Source organism: Symsagittifera roscoffensis, chromosome 4 (assembly GCF_963678635.1).
Source record: "Symsagittifera roscoffensis chromosome 4, txSymRosc1.1, whole genome shotgun sequence".
Lineage (NCBI taxonomy): Eukaryota > Metazoa > Xenacoelomorpha > Acoela > Convolutidae > Symsagittifera > Symsagittifera roscoffensis.
Window position 1 is genome coordinate 73925579 of NC_087065.1, and position 18417 is coordinate 73943995.

Here is an 18417-nt window from a genome sequence, read left to right on the forward strand (position 1 = left end):
ACATATGCTAATAAATTGCAATTCGATGCGGCAAAAGTAGCATTAAATACAAAAGATCCAATTTTGCAAGTAAAAAACGCAAATTATAAAGCCACATTATGTATAAATTATGCATTTCAAAAAATTGGGAGATAATTTGAGTTAGAAAATTTCTGAAATCTGAAATCGAGATTTTATTATTGTTATGTTGTTCGGTTCACTTGATAAATTAAAAATGCATCAACTGAGTAAACTTATAATCATTCGAATGTCAAGGCACATGTTGTCAATAAGCTGTAAAGGTGCAACTAAATATCAAAGGTGCAACAAAATGTCTTATTGCCAAGTCGATGCAGCACATTCGACGCAGCAAATATTGTTGCTTCAAGTCGCAATAATAATTGCGACTTAGTCGCAACAATATTTGCGACTTAGGTCGGAAAAAAGAAAGTTCGTACCACAACACATTGCTTCGCAAGTGTAAACAGAGAAGAGCGGATATTGGCTAACATTTTTAGAATCTTCATGACATCGGAGTACAAAACACAATTAAAAAATTTTCAGCGATATATTAAATCTAACAAGACTTCTCGTATCAGGGAACATTTCTGATTGTTCCGAATGCACTTTAAATGCGATGGAGTAAACTTCACTTTTAAAAATGGATTAAAATTTAAGAAATTTTTTTAAAGATTTTTTGAAAATCATCTGTCCACACGCTATCCAAATTACAAAGTGATAAATTTTGCATACAGCAAAGTATTGAATACACAAATAGCATGCCTCAATTCAATTTGCAACGATGTCTAAGAGGGATTAAATCACTGCTTACACGTTAAGAGCACGAAATATATCGCGCGTCAGTTGTCCAAAATTGACAATATTTCAACCCCCATAATTTAAGGATCACAGTTGAAATATCATTTGCTTTTGAGCACAGGACAACACTACTAATCAAATGATACATAAAAATCTCGTCAAAAGATGCTAGTTAAAAAGTCGAAATTTGTCTGGAGAAACAAACATCGAGCACAAATATTACGTAACTTTCTTCGAAAGTCGAAAACATATCTTGATTAATGAGGATTTGAAAGTAGCTTGTATTTTTAAACTTGAATTTTTGAAATAATAAGCTATTTGAATTATTTAAGTATTTATAGAAAGCAGTATAAAAATTGAGAGTTTGATATCATCGGTATTTTTTACTTCACAAGTTACTAATTAAAGTGGGACTTTCTTACAGTTTGACTCTAACAATTGAAATTTTTAAAGTAAAACTACTCACGAGAATTATCATCAAATGCACTGAAAATAGTGTTAGTGTGATTTCACGTGCTTATTACCCTGCAGTTTATAAATTATATTTTTGAGCAGATAGCTTGATATGCACGCCACTGGAATCCCTGTCAGCATGAAGGTACAATTCAGTCCAAGACGTTCCCAAAACGACAGCCCCAAATACATGGGGTACGGGGCTATATTGTAATTCACAATCGTGTACTCGATGAAACCTGCATATGCAATTGCAAAGAGAAGACAATACTTTGCTGATTTAGACAGAGGAGAGTGACTTCTTGGAAGGAATGCAAATTCAGTGATGGGCAGGAAAATAATGTATAGATGGACGTTGAAATTGAACCAGACTGGGAGGTCCTGCTTTTTGTGTCGTAAAAGATCGGGCTGAAAAAAGTTGATTTCAACTAAATTTTAGTGAAAGATGTTTGATAATTGCAGCTTTAATGTAATTGTTTATGCGTACACAAAAAACCTCGCTGTTGAACGAACTAATTTATTTTACATACGATCAACATTTCCCGATTTCCTTTTGTAATGTCATTTCAGCAATTCTACAGAAGTCATTTAGTGGCTACGATGATATGAAGTTCGCTTAACCATCGACTCATTAAGCTCCGATGTGCAAATACATGCACACACGCAGATGTTCATGCACAAAAACCTTGCCAGGTCAATTACGATTCTCGGCAAGTATTATCGGCTTAAATACCGCTTCGTTAATTCTGTTTCAAAGCTAACTTAACGCTGGTAGTTCTCTTCCATGGAATAATTCCTCAAAACTACTTACATTTGAGAGGAATAGAACCCAAAATGCGATCACGATGAATGACGTCAGAGGCGATATTAGATTTGTAGTTAGTTTCTGCAGTGACCTCTTAGTCAGAATGACCTCTTTCCTCGCCACCAGGTCAATGACCCCTGTGAAGAAGGCAATGACTGTGTACACTGTTTGCAAGTAGAAGTTCCACATGGTGGCAAAATGGTACCACTCAAATCCCCCTCTCTGCTCTTTGCTCAGTTTTAGCACGAAGAAAGACCACGTGTGCACGTACATAACCAGAAGAATAAATAGTACGCATAACCGCACAAAGGCAGCTAACATGGCCATTCTGAAAACAGACAACCTTTTTTGTAGTTCTTTATATCGAACTAACTTCGACCAGCAATCTTAAAGTAAAACCTTAAACATCATAAAAAAATATCAACACCATGACCTAAGAGCAACTAGCATCGGGATTCTAAACGTTTTTCGTTCATTTCAATATGACAATGGCGCAACTTTATTGTTTTCATGGTGTGATTGAATAATCAAATCCGACCACGTGTGCACGTACATAACCAGAAGAATAAATAGTACGCATAACCGCACAAAGGCAGCTAACATGCCCATTCTGAAAACAGACAACCTTTTTTGTAGTTCTTTATATCGAACTAACTTCGACCAGCAATCTCGCGAGTATTTGGTGCAAATAGACATTTTTAAGCTAGAAGTTTCACCACGAGCATAATAAGGTTTTCTTAAAGAAAACATCAATTTAATTAATTTTGATTTAACTATTCTATTTCGTTTCTTATGACGAAGGATAGCCGTTCATATGGTAATTTCCGACGTTTTGCTTTTTAAGTCTTCTGAATCTGAACTTGAGTACAATTTGAACTTGAGTTACTCGAAGACACACATTGTTTATCTAGACTACCGGTCAATCCAACAATCAGAAGCAGCACCAATGCCAGACATGCGGCGACGATGAAAGAGTACCAAAACCTATTCGGGTTATCAGAGGAGAGAAGGTAGCAGAACCAGCAGAGACACTTCCACAAGTCACGGTCCCGAAAACTAGCATCGGCATTCTAAACGTTTTTCGTTCATTTCAATATGACAATGGCGCAACTTTATTGTTTTCATGGTGTGATTGAATAATCAAATCCGAAAATGACCTAAGAGCAACAGGCAAAACGATGGCAGCTTTCCAAAAAAAGTAAGCATGGTTCTCATAAAAAAAATAGAAACATCAATTCTAAAAAGAGCCCTAACTCGCCATTTTTGGCCTGTTTTTTTAACATTCGCTTGCTAAAAAGAAATATTTGACAAAATAGGGTTCTTATAGGGCCTCCCCTCGAGAAAACCCTAGATGCATCAGCATGACCCTATCAACACCATGCGCATAAGGGCGCTCATCTTTATGCAAACCATCTCTAAAATAAAATTTCAGAACACTGCTTGGAATGACGGCTTCAAATTGTGATCAGTTGACAAAAACAAGTGATTTCAGGTCGCTTAAGGTAATTTTTCCACAAGGGAAAGGATCGCCTCAACACCCAAGATGTTCTCCTCTTCACGGAGAACCGCTGCAGCTAAGAATCACATGCATTTTGCATACTATTTTTCCGGCCTGGGTAATGTAGCCTCACCCTCAAGCATCAATCACGGATAATTTTGGGCCTCGACTTTTGAGACGCAACTACTTCGTTCTCGCTTGAATAGTTGCGTTTATTGACTGAATTTTTACGAGACGCTTATTAGAAAAAAAAAGCAGGTCAAATAAATTACGTGTAATCTCATCTGCTCGACTACTCGAAAGCATCCAGATGTGATTTAAGTTGTTCGTCAATGAAGCCCATTATAACCAATGTTTCAAAATTGGTTTTTACCAGAAATTCACTCGGTCGTTGACTAGCGCTTTTTCTAGTTTTTAGTTATAATAAACAGTTTAAGCTAGGCGTGAAAGGTTTTATAGTTTGTCTTTGTCATTGTTAAAAATAAAACAGCTCAAACGAATTTGGTCAAAAATATTTTGATTGATCATTGGGTATAAAACTGGTTCAATTTTTTATCGGTCAACAGGAATTCCTGAAATGAATTTCACTTTTTGAAAAAAAAAGATAGCATATAGTATTTAACTCTCAAGGATTGCACAAGTTCTGAAAAATCATTTTGATTGGACATCACTGTAGTTTGTCGAACAAATACATATTTGGAGAGTAGCTTACCAATTGGCTTCTACACACTGGACACGAGAGTAGTCGTTTTTTGGCCCTCCCCAAACATTGTTTGCAGAATCTATGACCACACTGAGTCGTGACTTCCTTTTTGAACGAATCAAAACATACCGGACACGTGTCTTCAAATTCTTTCTCGCTACCATCCATGCATGATTTCTCCATAACGAAATTTAACCTTTCTTTTCATCAAATTTTTTAGTCAATTCAAGTATAATTTGGAGCTTAGGTCAGATACGTTTAAAATACGCTTGAGTTTGAAGTTCTATAGGTACCTAATTGGAGCTATGATGTTAGTATTGTACTTTCGATACACTAGACATTGATATTGGTTGTCTCAATATTACCAAGCACCCAAACACGATCGAGCAAATATGCTTTCAATTCGTTCTACGAACTCCTGTTTGACCGTTACATGAATGAAACTAATTAGGGTTCAGTTGCGCATTGCAACGGAAAAGAAATGTTTGAATATTAAATTTATAACAAAGCCCGGAGATTCGATGGTTAAAACTTTTCTCTGCGTTGCCGGAAATTCTAATATAAGCACAAAACCCCTCCCTCTTTCAAAAGGAAAACTGCGACCGGGAGATCAGGAAGAGCACTGCGTGTTCCGATCAACAATTTTGTAGTAAGTCCTCTTTTGCAAAAAAAAATCTATAAAAATTGATGCACAAAATGTAAAATTTCTACAAACTGAAATAAAGATTTTTCAACTTGACTTATGATGAAAGATTGAAATGCAAGTCCAACTAGACACTCTATGACAACACTCAAATAGGCGATCTATAATTGCCAAGAAGCCTTCCTTCCACAACTGTACTGTTTCCTGATGTCCGATCGAGGGGCTTGCGATAGAGTCGATCGAACACGATTATCACAATCATGATTAGGGTCAGAATGGCGACTCCAATTAGGCAGTATGAAGAAGTTTTCGGCCGCTGTTCGGCAGATGAGATCCTGTACAAGACACTTTGAACCGAAGAAGTCCCTTCGGCGCTCTGGAAAACAAAAAAAGAAACTTGCAGCAATAGCAAGAGTTTTTGACATTAAGGAGAAAAGAGATCAGTTGATAAGAAAAGACCGAAAAAGAACGGGCGTGGCTTTAATTAATTAAGAATTTTTGTTCTTGCGGCCCGATTGTAAAGAACAATTGTCATAACAACCTAATATCTAAATCCAAACTTATTTCGCTTTCACTCGTGTAATTGTAAATTTCGTATGTTACTCTGATACTTTTTAATTCTCCGTCAAAAGGCGTTTTCATTGGTAGGTGGTTCAAACTTATTAAGTTCCTGGTAACTTAATAGCAGAGATACATAACTAAGTATCCTGTTTAAAATTATCAGTTGTGTACACTAACTAAGAACAGCCCACAAAAACTAATAAAGATAGCCAGCTTCTGTGCAAGCAGCACAGACTGTTCGCCGACCATTCGTAAAATAAAAATTAACTGTTTTTTTTCAAATTGACAATTTTTTTTTCGTGCGTGTTGTGATGAAGAAAAAATGAACGCGTAGATATTAGTGAGTTAGACATAATCGACTAGTCATCGAGAAACAAATAACAAAAATTATTCCCAACAAAGCGCTTCAATAGCTTCAAAACTAGTTTTCCCGGAGTGAAATTAGCTTTTCAATACTTGCAGAACACATTTTCTGTCAAATCACCTACTCGCTCGCTCGTAAATTTTTAATAATTTTCTAATATTGTTCATATCGCAACTGAAAAGGTTTTAAAACGATATACCACTCGAACCATTTCGATAATTTTTTTGTGTTACCTGATTTTGCATGGAAAAAAAAAGAAAGAAAAAATGAAAATACACCCGAATACAAAAGAAACCTTGCTCGCTTTTTAATCCCCGGTCCTACTCAATGCAGGACCAGCCGTGGGGAAGGGGGAAGTCATCCATTTCGCCGTAACCGGTCTCACCTTGAGGAGGCTGATGACATGGGGACTCCTCCATCCATGACCAAAACACGCCCTAAGTATATAACTCGTCGCTTGAAAAAATTAAAGAATTAAAAACCCAACTCACCAAAGGCCCTCTGCACAGTGGACACGTGAGCTGATTCTGCTTGGCCTGAAAGAGACACTTCCTGCAGAACACGTGGTTACACTCTGTGCTCACAGGCTTCTTCAGTCTCCCGAAACAAATCGGACAGCTATCCGACTGATCCGAACAGGGCGAAGACGACACCGACGATTGGGCACTTTTCTTCCTCGCAGAGAAGAACTTCATTGTAGCAAAATGTGATGATGACCTCAAGACAACACCACACTTATGAACGTACACCGCTTCACTTCGCCAGTGAAGAAAAACTCAAAGAAAGCACAGAAACTTCGTACGAATACGTTTTAGAGAGCCATAAAAATTAGTCCAATGATCGTAATGCAAATCGGGTACTTAATTCAAGACAACAAAGCAGAGGACAAAGGCACCAAATGATCTATTTGACAATACTTTGCGTTCAAGTGTTGTCTAACAGCTGAAGATGAAGTGAAAGCACTGCCAACTAGAATGCAGCTGGTGTGAACCCATTACTAAAGAGTATCAACAAATACAGACACCAGAACTCCACCGATTTGAATGTGTCGACCCTTGAGAGAACGTGATCCTGTTTATGGTCGCTTAATGAGATCTTCGAACGAAAACAAGAAACCTCAACTGAATTAGTTGAGTACCTATGACGTTGACAACGCTTGACCTAAAACAAATACCTAGCAGACCTAAGACAGAATAAAAATAGTGCGGGATATAAATAGCACGATAACTAACTGCTGTCTACACGTTTTCTAGCCAAATCGTGCAAAATCACCATCAAAAGATGAATTTTAAGAATACATTTTTTAACAAAAAGCGGATAATAACTATCAGGACAGAATAATTTTTTAATGCGCTCAAAATTGGATCATTTTGGACAAGAGTGAGTAAAAATGGCCAACAGTCGAGGAAGGCGAAAAAAGAACAATTAATTTTTTTAAATTTTGAACCAGGGAATTTCATAGATTAATTTAATCGTCGAAAAGATTGATAATCTGTTCAGAAAACTAACCCAACTTACGACTAACTTTTGGACATCCCAAACAAGCAAAAGCGTGCTGCAAAAAAAAGAAAGTACCGAAATGAATTCAAAAAAATCATATTCAGAATATGAAACAGAACTTACCTCAGAACGAACCACTTAGCCATTTTAATCTTTGATGCTAGGCAGCTAAAAAGGCACTTCAATGTAGCTAGATCATGATGTTTAATAAACGCACAATGTACACTCAAATGTGAGGCTCGGGATCGAAAAAAAAACAGACTGACCTTGACACTACGCTCGCTTGCGAAAAAAATTTTCGCCTTCATAATAAATATTATTTTCCGCCATTCTCATTTCTGTTTCCTTAATCGCGCAATTTTTCATGTTACGCTTTAATCTACTACCGTTTTATAAATGAATGCTGAAACTTACTTTGTAACTCTGAAAACGATAAAATCGAAAATTACGCTAAAACTACCATCATTTTCATAGCGATGGGTATATCAATAACCATGCTCTACTTGACTGGTTTTAAAATATCACCCATGCGAAGCTGCACTCAACACGAGGGTCGTGCGTTCGAATCCCGCTTCGTTCACGGCTGGAGGGGTCCCAGTGTCATCCGCCTCCTCGGGGTGGGACCAAATGCGGCAAAATGGATGATATCTCCCCGTCCCCCACGGTTGGCCCAGCACTTAGCAGGCCGAGGTCTATCAAAAAAAGAAGAAAAAAAAGCTGCACTTCGCAAACAAGCGACAGGAAAAAATGAGCATTGAAAATAAAACTTTCGTCATTAGCCAGAATCGATACCCCAACCATCGGTTTCCAAACACATTAGCCAGCAATGACGCGTATATACTAATTCTATTTCTAATACTATGCAGCAAAAGTGCCACTAAAACTAGCCCTTTTAGTTGCGAGTTGGACTGATTAAAATCAGGACTCGTATTATAACACTGCCCGCAAGCTCGTTTATGTACAAACATCGTCTGGTTTACAGCTTAAATAGTTTGAAAAACGTTCGAAACATCTAGAAATTAATATATAACTGATAAAAAATTCCATTTTTAGTCCACTGGGATTCTTGAATGATTTCAACTATTGATCTCTTTGACGAGACCGTAACTCTCCGTTTACTTGGAAAAATTGAGTTTAAAAAATCAAAAAACAAGGGCCAAAATACAAAACTGAGCATAAACAAAATTTTGAATATTTTCAGGAGAAAAATTAAGACCCAAAAGTGAAAATTTATTTTGTTCATTAACCTTATAAAGTGAATAAACTTTTGGCATGGACTTCCAGTAAAAAAATGCATACATACTACACAGACTCCATTCCGTTACTAAATGGTGTATAGCTTGTCTTTTTTTTCAACCAATCATAATATAGAAAACTACTTTTCTCAGAAAAATTGCATTTTTCAACACAGTGGCGAAGCAGCACTTCGAAAGCACAAGAGATATTGGCGAAAAGTAACACTAGAAGACTTAAAAAAACGAAATCAATAAAAAGCTTAAAAATAAAGAACATAACCAACATAGTTGGAAGTGTCAACCAACAAAAGAAAAAAATGATCATTTTTTTCGAATTTCAAAGAAAAAAATAGGGGCTTTGAGTTTCACTAATATTTTATGATGAGTTTTTTTGGATAAAATTAACCCAAACAACTGGATCATTAGGTTTTTTTGATACTCCGCTGGGGAATACAGAAAATTACAGTCCGTTTTTGAAACAAGAATACATGCAAGTTTTTAGTGACCTTCACTGTTCGATAGATGAGTTTGTTTTCCATCTATCAAAAGGTAAAAAAATTGAACTTAAACAGATATCAAAAAGCAAATTGCATAAAATCAAACTTGAGCGGTGAACAAAATTATGTTTTTTCCTGAAAAATCAACATGACCTATATAAACATCTTCACTGCGTCCATTGACTTTTGAAAAACTTTCAACTCGGGCTCAGGAATCGAACCCACAACCTGGAGATTAAGAGTCTCCCGGCGCCGCATCTGCGCCATGCTTACTTTACAATTGTCAAACAATATCCACCCATAAAACAAATGCTATTTAACTGCCGATGCTTGACCAGCGAAATTGCCACCAAACGAACACTTTTTAGCGAGATGGGCTGGAAAAAAGTGAACTTTGTAATATGACACTACTCTCTCTAGCTCCCACATGCGTACACAGCTTCAAAGCTGCACTTCGCAAACACTACCGGGAAAACGACAAAAAAAGTAGCTCAAATTGAAATAAGAAAAAAGGTAAAAATTAGCCTTGAAAAATAAAACTTTTGCTGACTCGATTGTGCAGATACGACCAGGAGATTTAGAATCCCCTGTCATCGCATCTGCACCGCGAGCCCTTGACAATTTGCTAATAATAGCCGCAAATAAAACAGCTACACGTGCTAATAAATTGCTGAACAAAATTCTGAAATCGAGTTTTTATTATTGAACTGATGTTTGAAACAAAAAGCTTTTTTTTTTGTTCATTTGATGAATGAAAAATACTCGCTAAAGTAAACCAAAATGATGAATTTTTTCAAACAAAACACAGCTTGTATCTGGGGGAGGGGGATCGTACAAATGGTCCGAAAATGTAGTTTGGAGAGTAGATTCGAAAGCGCTTCCAATGAAATGATCTTAATAAAAATTACCTCATCAAAACTATGCTTTTCCACTAATAATAATGAAAAACATTCATCGCGCTTTATTTGAAAATCAAAACACCTGTATAAAAAATTAATTTTGAGCTAAGTAATAAAATCACATCTTAATTTACAATTTCATTTACTCTTTGTTCCCCTCGGCTCGTTCGTTAAGAATCTTCTTGGCTAAATACCATAAAAATACCAAGACAGCAACAATCATTGTTGAGCAGAGAAGGGTGAGCAGTCGGTCGGGTTGCTTGTCGGTCAACCAGGCGTTACAGCTGCCGAGCCAGCCACTGGTGAAACAGGTCAGCTCCGGTTTCTGGAAACGAAACGGCTCGCTACCATTTAAAAAAGGTAAAACTTAAAACTTCCGCTTAATTTTCACAACCCAACAAAAAAGCCGAATCACCATAAAAAATATATTAGCCTTGATCAGATTTTTCCAGAAAAACTGAAGCATTTAAAGGATTCAAAATCACGCTAACACTAACTTCAGTCATTTTAAACCGATTCTAGGCTTATTTAAGCTCAGATGATTGTGACAATAATTGTGCTTAAGCGATTTAAACCAGTATGTCAACGAAAAGTTTCTATGCTCCAATTCATCAACAATTTTCCCGTCAAACCACATTTGTTTATTGGGAAAAGGTTGCTTCTCAAAGAAAGCGTGCTTCGCTTGTTAAACTGAGCGCTTCTACCTGCACTTAGTAAATCCAATCATATCACGGTGAAAATAACGAGCCTTAACTTCCAGCTTACCAATTGACTTCTGCAAACAGGACATGCCAGATGGGTTTTCTTCGCCTTCAGCAGACACCGCTTGCAGAAGATGTGTCCACAGTCCGTGATTAAAGGATTGTTCACGCCGTCTCTGCAAATAGGACAGACAACAGAGTCTTCTTGCTTCTCAAGGTCCGCTCGCATTGGAACATCGACAAGAACGATCTTCACGTCCATTCAAGCAACTCCACGATGCCGTCACAAAACTTCAGACCGGTACAACTAGGAGAACTAGATCACAATACTAATATGAGACTAACTTATCGCAAGACGCAATTTCGGAACTTTCTCGTCAATAATCTTAGTCACTGACAACAAATGTTTAAAAAATAATGAGATCTAGAAGATTTAAATTCAATGTTTGCGCCAACTTATTAAATTACTTCAAAATTACAAAATTTATCAGAACGAATTTTGAAAACTATTTGGTAAATTTACGTCGAAGCGCAAGAACTTGTTTTGAATAACTTGAACAACAAATTCAAATATAAAGAATAAAAACATGAATCGTGGAAAACTTACAACAATTAAACAAAATTAGCTCAAGTAGGGTTCTCGTCTCATGTTTGCAGATGATGCAACAATATATCGAGCTTTAAACACATTTTCCAATAGATAAGATCCGAGGACAAACACGATTTTCAAACCAAAATCTAGTGTCAAATTGTCTAATTCTATCTGACATATACACAGAAGCTCAGATAATTGCAGTAGATTGAATCACGTGACTTTATCTTGAAGAGCACATTGATGGTAAGATGCTGCCAAAATTTCGTATCACTTACCAATCGATTAAGATTGTTCAGTTACAGCCGACGTACGCTGCCATGGGAATGAAAACCATTCAAACTATATCTGCTTGAATTCAAAATCTCCCAAAATTTCACTCATCTAGCAGAAATTCCAACCATCTATATTTTCAGCAGATCTCACTACGGATATCTGATTCGTATTTTTTTTTTCAAATAACCAGTCAGGAAGTAATTACCGGAATCATTTTAACAACCTTGCACAACTTTGGTGCACACAAATTTTACCAAATTATAGCAATGTCCCCATGTACAAGCTAGTGGGCATCACCCCCGTCGATGATTGGATTGAGACAAATATAATCAATACAGAGCTTAAAATTAGCAATTTAAATATATAGTTGGAATACTGTAATAGCGTAATTTCAAATATAGCGAGCGGGGATCAGTCGAACAGTGATTGGCAGCGAGGAGGAAAGGGTCCTGTCAGTCTTTCCGACTTCTCCGTTTTCGGGGCTGAGAAGCCTCTTCCACTGAAGTCCCACCTTGGCCCTAAAATAGGATAACCATATGGTCGACAAAGAAGCCAAGTCACTTATCGAAGCACGAAATGATTTTTAAAAAATGAGACCAGGAAAATCAAACGTTGGCAAAAACTAGAGCAGGTAGCTTTTAACGCGACCAAAGAATAAAATAATTTCAAAAAAATAGCTAAAAAAACTGACAAAAAACTAATTGTTTCTCAATTCAAACAGTTTTTTTATCAAACGAATTACCAAAACACAAATTATTTTCTTAATATAATTTTGTATAAGATTTTGTTTTTTATTAGTCATTTTGCATCTCGTTAACGTACATTTAATTGACAAAGGAACAAAAACAACTGTTTTTGAGAAAAAATATCATGAAGCAAATTTAGAGAGACCAACAAACGAAATGAAAAAATAGCCCAAAAACTGACAACAAACAAATTATTTACTTAATTCCAACTGATTTTTTGATGCTCGACAAAAACAAAATAGAGTAAACTATTGACTTGCCAATGTTCGAGTTAACGCTATATTTTAACAAGTTCTAGACTTTCCAAGATTTCGAATTCTTTTGCCGAAATCAGATAACATTGAAAATGAATTTTGCAATATATTTCTGTTAAAATCAGTTCTATGAAGACGTGTCAACAGAAGTGAAATCTGAAAATTGAAATCCACTGTCGAAACTAGAATTCAATCACGTTTTTCGTGACTTTACACTTTTGCTGTTCTACAGCGGAGCATGTCTTCAATTCAACAAAGGAAATGAAATGCGTGATTTTATCATTAAGAGCACGTGGAATTTCGAATAAGGAATTTACATTTCTATTAAAAAAATCGAATTTAAGACCGCAAAAAAAAACAATTTTAAGCGTGAAGGCTTTCCTGAAAAAAGTTATCACGACCTATGTAAAAGTATTCACTATGTTCATTGACACTAAATGAGCAAATTCACAATTTTCAGCGCGAGTTCTGCGCGACAGGAAATCTGAAAACTGAAAAGCGTTTTCGAAACTAGAATTTGAACATGTTTTTCATGACATCTACACTTTTGTTGTTCTTTAGGTTGCCTTCATTTTAACAAAGGAAATGAACTGCACTTACTAAGAAACCAAATGTCAAACCACCGCTAAAAATCAAACCTCAGCCTGCACAAATTTTCTTGAAAAAAAAAACTAAAAAAGTAGCCGCAAAAAAAAACTAAAAACTGAAAAAAAAACTAAAAAAAAACTAAAAAAAAAACTAAAAAAATTTTCTTGAAAAAAAAACTGACAAAAAACTAATTGTTTCTCAATTCAAACAGTTTTTTTATCAAACGAATTACCAAAACACAAATTATTTTCTTAATATAATTTTGTATAAGATTTTGCTTTTTATTAGTCATTTTGCATCTCGTTAACGTACATTTATAATTGACAAAGGAACAAAAACAACTGTTTTTGAGGAAAAATATCATGAAGCAAATTTAGAGAGACCAACAAACAAAATGAAAAAATAGCCCAAAAACTGACAACAAACAAATTATTTACTTAATTCCAACTGATTTTTTGATGCTCGACAAAAACAAAATAGAGTAAACTATTGACTTGCCAATGTTCGAGTTAACGCTATATTTTAACAAGTTCTAGACTTTCCAAGATTTCGAATTCTTTTGCCGAAATCAGATAACATTGAAAATGAATTTTGCAATATATTTCTGTTAAAATCAGTTCTATGAAGACGTGTCAACAGAAGTGAAATCTGAAAATTGAAATCCACTGTCGAAACTAGAATTCAATCACGTTTTTCGTGACTTTACACTTTTGCTGTTCTACAGCGGAGCATGTCTTCAATTCAACAAAGGAAATGAAATGCGTGATTTTATCATTAAGAGCACGTGGAATTTCGAATAAGGAATTTATATTTCTATTAAAAAAATCGAATTTAAGACCGCAAAAAAAAACAATTTTAAGCGTGAAGGCTTTCCTGAAAAAAGTTATCACGACCTATGTAAAAGTATTCACTATGTTCATTGACACTAAATGAGCAAGTTCACAATTTTCAGCGCGAGTTCTGCGCGACAGGAAATCTGAAAACTGAAAAGCGTTTTCGAAACTAGAATTTGAACATGTTTTTCATGACATCTACACTTTTGTTGTTCTTTAGGTTGCCTTCATTTTAACAAAGGAAATGAACTGCACTTACTAAGAAACCAAATGTCAAACCACCGCTAAAAATCAAACCTCAGCCTGCACAAATTTTCTTGAAAAAAAACTTTAAAAAAAAACATATTTACTACGTTCATCGACTCTTAAAAGTATAGCCATAAAAAAACAAATTAACTCAAGATAACCAAAAAGGACACACTTTCAGCTTTCGAAGAAAAATACATCACATTAAGGCTCGTTAAATTACAAAAACATTTCATCATTGACAAATTTTACATATGAAGAACTCAATAAGAAAAAAGTGATCAATAGATATTTTTTTGTTTTCCACTGAGGAACCTTGAATGTAAATCCTTTTCAAATCATCGCAAAAAATTACAGCTTGATTATAAACGTCAAGCAAACAAAAACCTTACGCTGAATTTGAACCGGGACAAAGAAACTTTAAACTGTGATCACGCAAGCACCTCAAGAACTTTTAACAGGAAAAAAGGTAGTACCCAATACTACACACTAGCAAATGCAATTAACTTACACCACTTCTGATATTTAAAACTTACATTTTGTGGCTCTGTATCGTTCTCGTCCAATTCGCTTCCCTCCTCGGCCGACCCCTCGTCATCTCCGTCCGCCTCCTCCTCCTCCTCTTCTTCGGCTGTTTCCAAGTCACCCCTGCCCGATTTTGAGTTGCCGTCACCCTGGCTACTTACTTCTTTCTCTGGCTCTTCTTCTTCTTTGGCAGCGTCGTCTTCGGAGGCTTCCAGTTGGTCTCTGGACGAAGTAGCCGCAACTGGCTCGTCGTCATCTTTCTTGTGTTCGGCAGAACTGGGTTTAGGAGCGGGAGTTTTCTTCTTTCGCGACTAAATATACCATTCTCATGCAACCATTTCAACAAACTTATGAGCATACATACAGTTTACTCACAAATAGTGAACTTGATTTCGTATTCAAACTTTCACAACCGCAATTATTTTTATATATGAGTTTTTGCTGTATTTATCCTTACTTTGGGCTTTGACAAAAAGTAACTGACGCAACACGTGATAGGCAGCACTACGGCCAGAGCGTACACAATCCACAGCCAGGGGTTCTGATTGGCCGACTTGTACAAGTAGTCGATGACAGAATCACTATTAGAGAATGCCATTCGCTCCTTTGTTTTCTTTTTTGCCCATGTTTCGGACGCGTAATGGCTCGCCATTTCAGAGTCAGAAGTGATCAGAAAATTGTCAAAGAGAATGTTATTAGACATTGACCACAGTTCCAGGCCTATAGCGCTGATAGGGGCCAGGTTTTGGAATGGGTTCGGGTCATCGAAGTGATCTGGGTTTGGGATCTTTTTGGGTTTCCAGATGCCTTTGAAGTTGGGGTTGTCAATCATCGGTGCATGCCATTTACCCTTGAACTTCGGGTTAGCAATCATCGCTGGCCTCCATTCACCACAACCTGGCTTGCATTTGGGGTTTTCTAAATTCAATCCACAATGAAAAAATAAACGGACTCAATTGGACTCGAACTACCTCAAAATTGTTCATTATAAATAGTAGTAAAAATGGTTTCAAAATCAGCAGCTATCTTTTTCTAGAGCCTTAAAATATAATTTGGACAAGTGTAAAAATGAAACATTTCTGACCAATGAGCGGGGCCTCCCACTCTCCATCCAAGTCAGTATCCCAGTCTCCCGGCTTCTCCGCCTGCGGGTCTGGAACGTAGGTGGGCTCATCGTCCAGCCACTCAGTTGGCTTCACATCCGCCGGGTCAGCAATCTTCTCAGGCTCACTCTCATCCCTTATCATAAAACATTAACTTCGTCATAGTTATCTATTTTTTGCTTTAATAAAACTTCGAATTGAATTTCAGGCTTAAATAAAAAGTTCTTTATTTTTATATTTTACATAAGTAATTCACGCCGTAGCAGTGGAAAAACCAGTATCAAAATAAGCTGTACGATTAGGACTAAGATATTTGCGTTGGCCTATAAACTTGATGATTTCAAGTCTCAAAAGGGATGCCTACCAATCATCGGGCTTCGTGGCTTCTGGGTCGGGGATCTTGGCTCTATCATCCCAGTCCTCAGGTTTCTTATCCTCTGGGTCGTTTATCTCCGCCTCTGGGATGACAGATGGTCTAAAATTGGGACACTTGAACTCAGTTGAGATCATCAAGAGCGTTTACATCAGTGCTTATGAAGGCTATTTGAGCTCCCATGATGATAGTTCAATTAAAATTACAACTATTCGATAGCCATTTTCAGCTAAAAAATATAAAAAACACTGCACTTACTTGAAGTCGTTGAGAAGACTTCCGCTTTTGATGACAGTCTGATCAACTGACAATTCAAACTTACTTTCTGCTTCAATAGACAGTGTGAGCAAATGGGAAAACTTGTCCGTGAAGATACTTTTGAACCCCTCTGAACTGTCCAGAGTCATGTGTTTCTCCTCAGTTTTCTTAGTTTTAGGACTCTCATATCGGAATATGAAATGCATTTTCATATCGTTGCCACATTTATCGGGACCAAACATTATTGTGTAGGGTGTTTTGTCGTGAAAACTGTTCAAATCGAGCGACTCAGCTTCAGAGAGGAGTTTAATGTATGCACCGCCACATTCCATTCCCTCTTGAAAACGAACGTCATATCTAGAGAAAAACAACACAAAAAATTACAAATTTTTCAAATAGGAGTATGCAAAAAAGGTCAGCACATCATAAGAGCCCAATATGTGCCCTGATATACAATTTTACCATAATATTTTTAAAATTACGGACATTTAAAGGTATGGCAATTTGCATGACCCCAACTATGACATCGATCTGAATAATGGTCAACCAATTTAAGGACGTAGAAATGGTCAAAATTTTAAACCAGATCGAGTGTTTCATTTTTCTATATCAACTATGCAAAAGCTAAAAAGATAGTTTTCAGGTGTATGACCATTCGCAAGAATCAACTATAACATTGGATCTGAAAAAAAAGTCAATCAATCTAGGGCGTAGAAATGGTCAACAGTTTAACCCAGACCGAGTGTTTGGCCTATAACACAACAATTATGCAGAATCAAAACAGAAAATTTTGAAAGTATGACCATTCGAAAAAACCAAATATTACATAGGATCTGAAAAGTCAATCAATTTAAGGCCGTAGAAATTGTCAAAAATTTAACCCAGACCGAGTGTTTGGCCGATTACACATCAATTATGCTAAAACAAAACTAATAATTGTTGAATGTAAGACCATTCGCAAGAACCAAATATTACATTGGACCTGAAAAAAAGTCAATCAATTTAAGGCCGTAGAAATGGTCAAAAGATAAACCCAGACCGTGTGTTTGACCTACTACACATCAATTATGCAAAAACAAAACAGATAATTTTTGAATGTATGACCATGCGCAAGAACCAACTATTACATTGGATCTGAAAAAAGTCAATCAATAAGGCCGTTGAAATGGTCAAAACATTAACGCAGACCGAGTGTTTGACCTACTACATATCAATTAGGCAAAAATAAAACAGATAATTTTTGAATGTATGACCATTCGCAAGAATCAACTATAACATTGGATCTGAATAACAGTCAATCAATCTAAGGGCGTAGAAATGGTCAACAGTTTAACCCAGACCTAGCGTTTACCCTATTGTAAAATAACTATTTAAAAACAAATTGCATAATTTTCATATGAATGGCCATTTGCAATAATCAACTTTAACGTTATCTCTGAAGAAAGTCGATCATTTTGAGGACGTAGAAATGGTCAAAAGTTTAACCCAGACCGAGTGTTTGGCCTATTACACATCAATTAAGCAAAAACAAAACATAAATTTTGAAAGTATGAATATTCGCAAGAACCAACTATTACATTGGATCTGAAAAATATTCAATCAACTTAAGGCCATAGAAATGGTCAAAAGTTCAACCCAGACCGAGTTTTTGCCCTATTACACAGTTATGCAAAGAAAACAGATAATTATTGAATAAATGACTATTTGCAAGCACTAACTAGATAATTGGATCTAAAAAACAGGTCAATCAATTTAAAGCCGTAGAAATGATCAAGAGTGTAACCCTGGCTGAGTGTTTGCCCTAATGCACATCAATTATGCAAAAAAGATGATTTTTAAATGTATGACTATTCGCAAGAACCATCTATTAGACTGGATCTGAAAAAGAAGTCAATCAATTAACGCCGTAGAAATGGTCAAAAAATTAACCCAGAACTAAAGTTTGTACTATTAAGTCGTTAAATTT

The 18417-nt window shown here is 36.2% G+C and overlaps 3 protein-coding genes across 3 annotated transcripts in view; 1 reads left to right on the plus strand and 2 right to left on the minus strand.

The window, feature by feature from the left end:
- Positions 1 to 492: 492 nt before the first annotated feature.
- On the minus strand, positions 493 to 2423 carry LOC134844467 (androgen-dependent TFPI-regulating protein-like). The gene is made up of 2 exons (XM_063861164.1): positions 2063 to 2423; positions 493 to 1659 (listed from the first exon to the last, which is right to left on the minus strand). The coding sequence occupies exons 1-2, from the start codon at positions 2381 to 2383 to the stop codon at positions 1297 to 1299; spliced, it is 684 nt and encodes a 227-aa protein (XP_063717234.1). The 5' UTR covers positions 2384 to 2423; the 3' UTR covers positions 493 to 1296.
- Positions 2424 to 11075: 8652 nt separating this feature from the next.
- LOC134843687 (calnexin-like) overlaps positions 11076 to 18417 on the minus strand; it is a 160404-nt gene continuing 153062 nt past the window's right edge. Inside the window, exons 4-9 of the mRNA XM_063859910.1 lie at positions 16452 to 16808; positions 16185 to 16295; positions 15802 to 15956; positions 15175 to 15635; positions 14729 to 15028; positions 11076 to 12043 (exon numbers count right to left, since the gene is read on the minus strand). Coding sequence (XP_063715980.1) covers positions 11978 to 12043; positions 14729 to 15028; positions 15175 to 15635; positions 15802 to 15956; positions 16185 to 16295; positions 16452 to 16808 — 1450 coding nt within the window. The 3' untranslated portion in view covers positions 11076 to 11977. The remainder of the gene's footprint in view (positions 12044 to 14728; positions 15029 to 15174; positions 15636 to 15801; positions 15957 to 16184; positions 16296 to 16451; positions 16809 to 18417) is intronic.
- Positions 11111 to 18417, plus strand: part of LOC134843688 (deoxyhypusine hydroxylase-like) — a 233704-nt gene continuing 226397 nt past the window's right edge. Inside the window, exon 1 of the mRNA XM_063859912.1 lies at positions 11111 to 11121. The gene's annotated coding sequence lies outside the window, so the exon portion shown is untranslated. The remainder of the gene's footprint in view (positions 11122 to 18417) is intronic.

Excerpts from the sequence above, each read along its gene's own strand:
- LOC134844467 (XM_063861164.1), bottom strand. The coding sequence starts at position 2,383 with ATGGCCATGTTAGCTGCCTTTGTGCGGTTATGCGTACTATTTATTCTT. Across the intron at positions 1,660-2,062 it reads GGGTTCTATTCCTCTCAAAT|CCCGATCTTTTACGACACAA; the intron begins GTAAGTAGTTTT and ends AACTTTTTTCAG.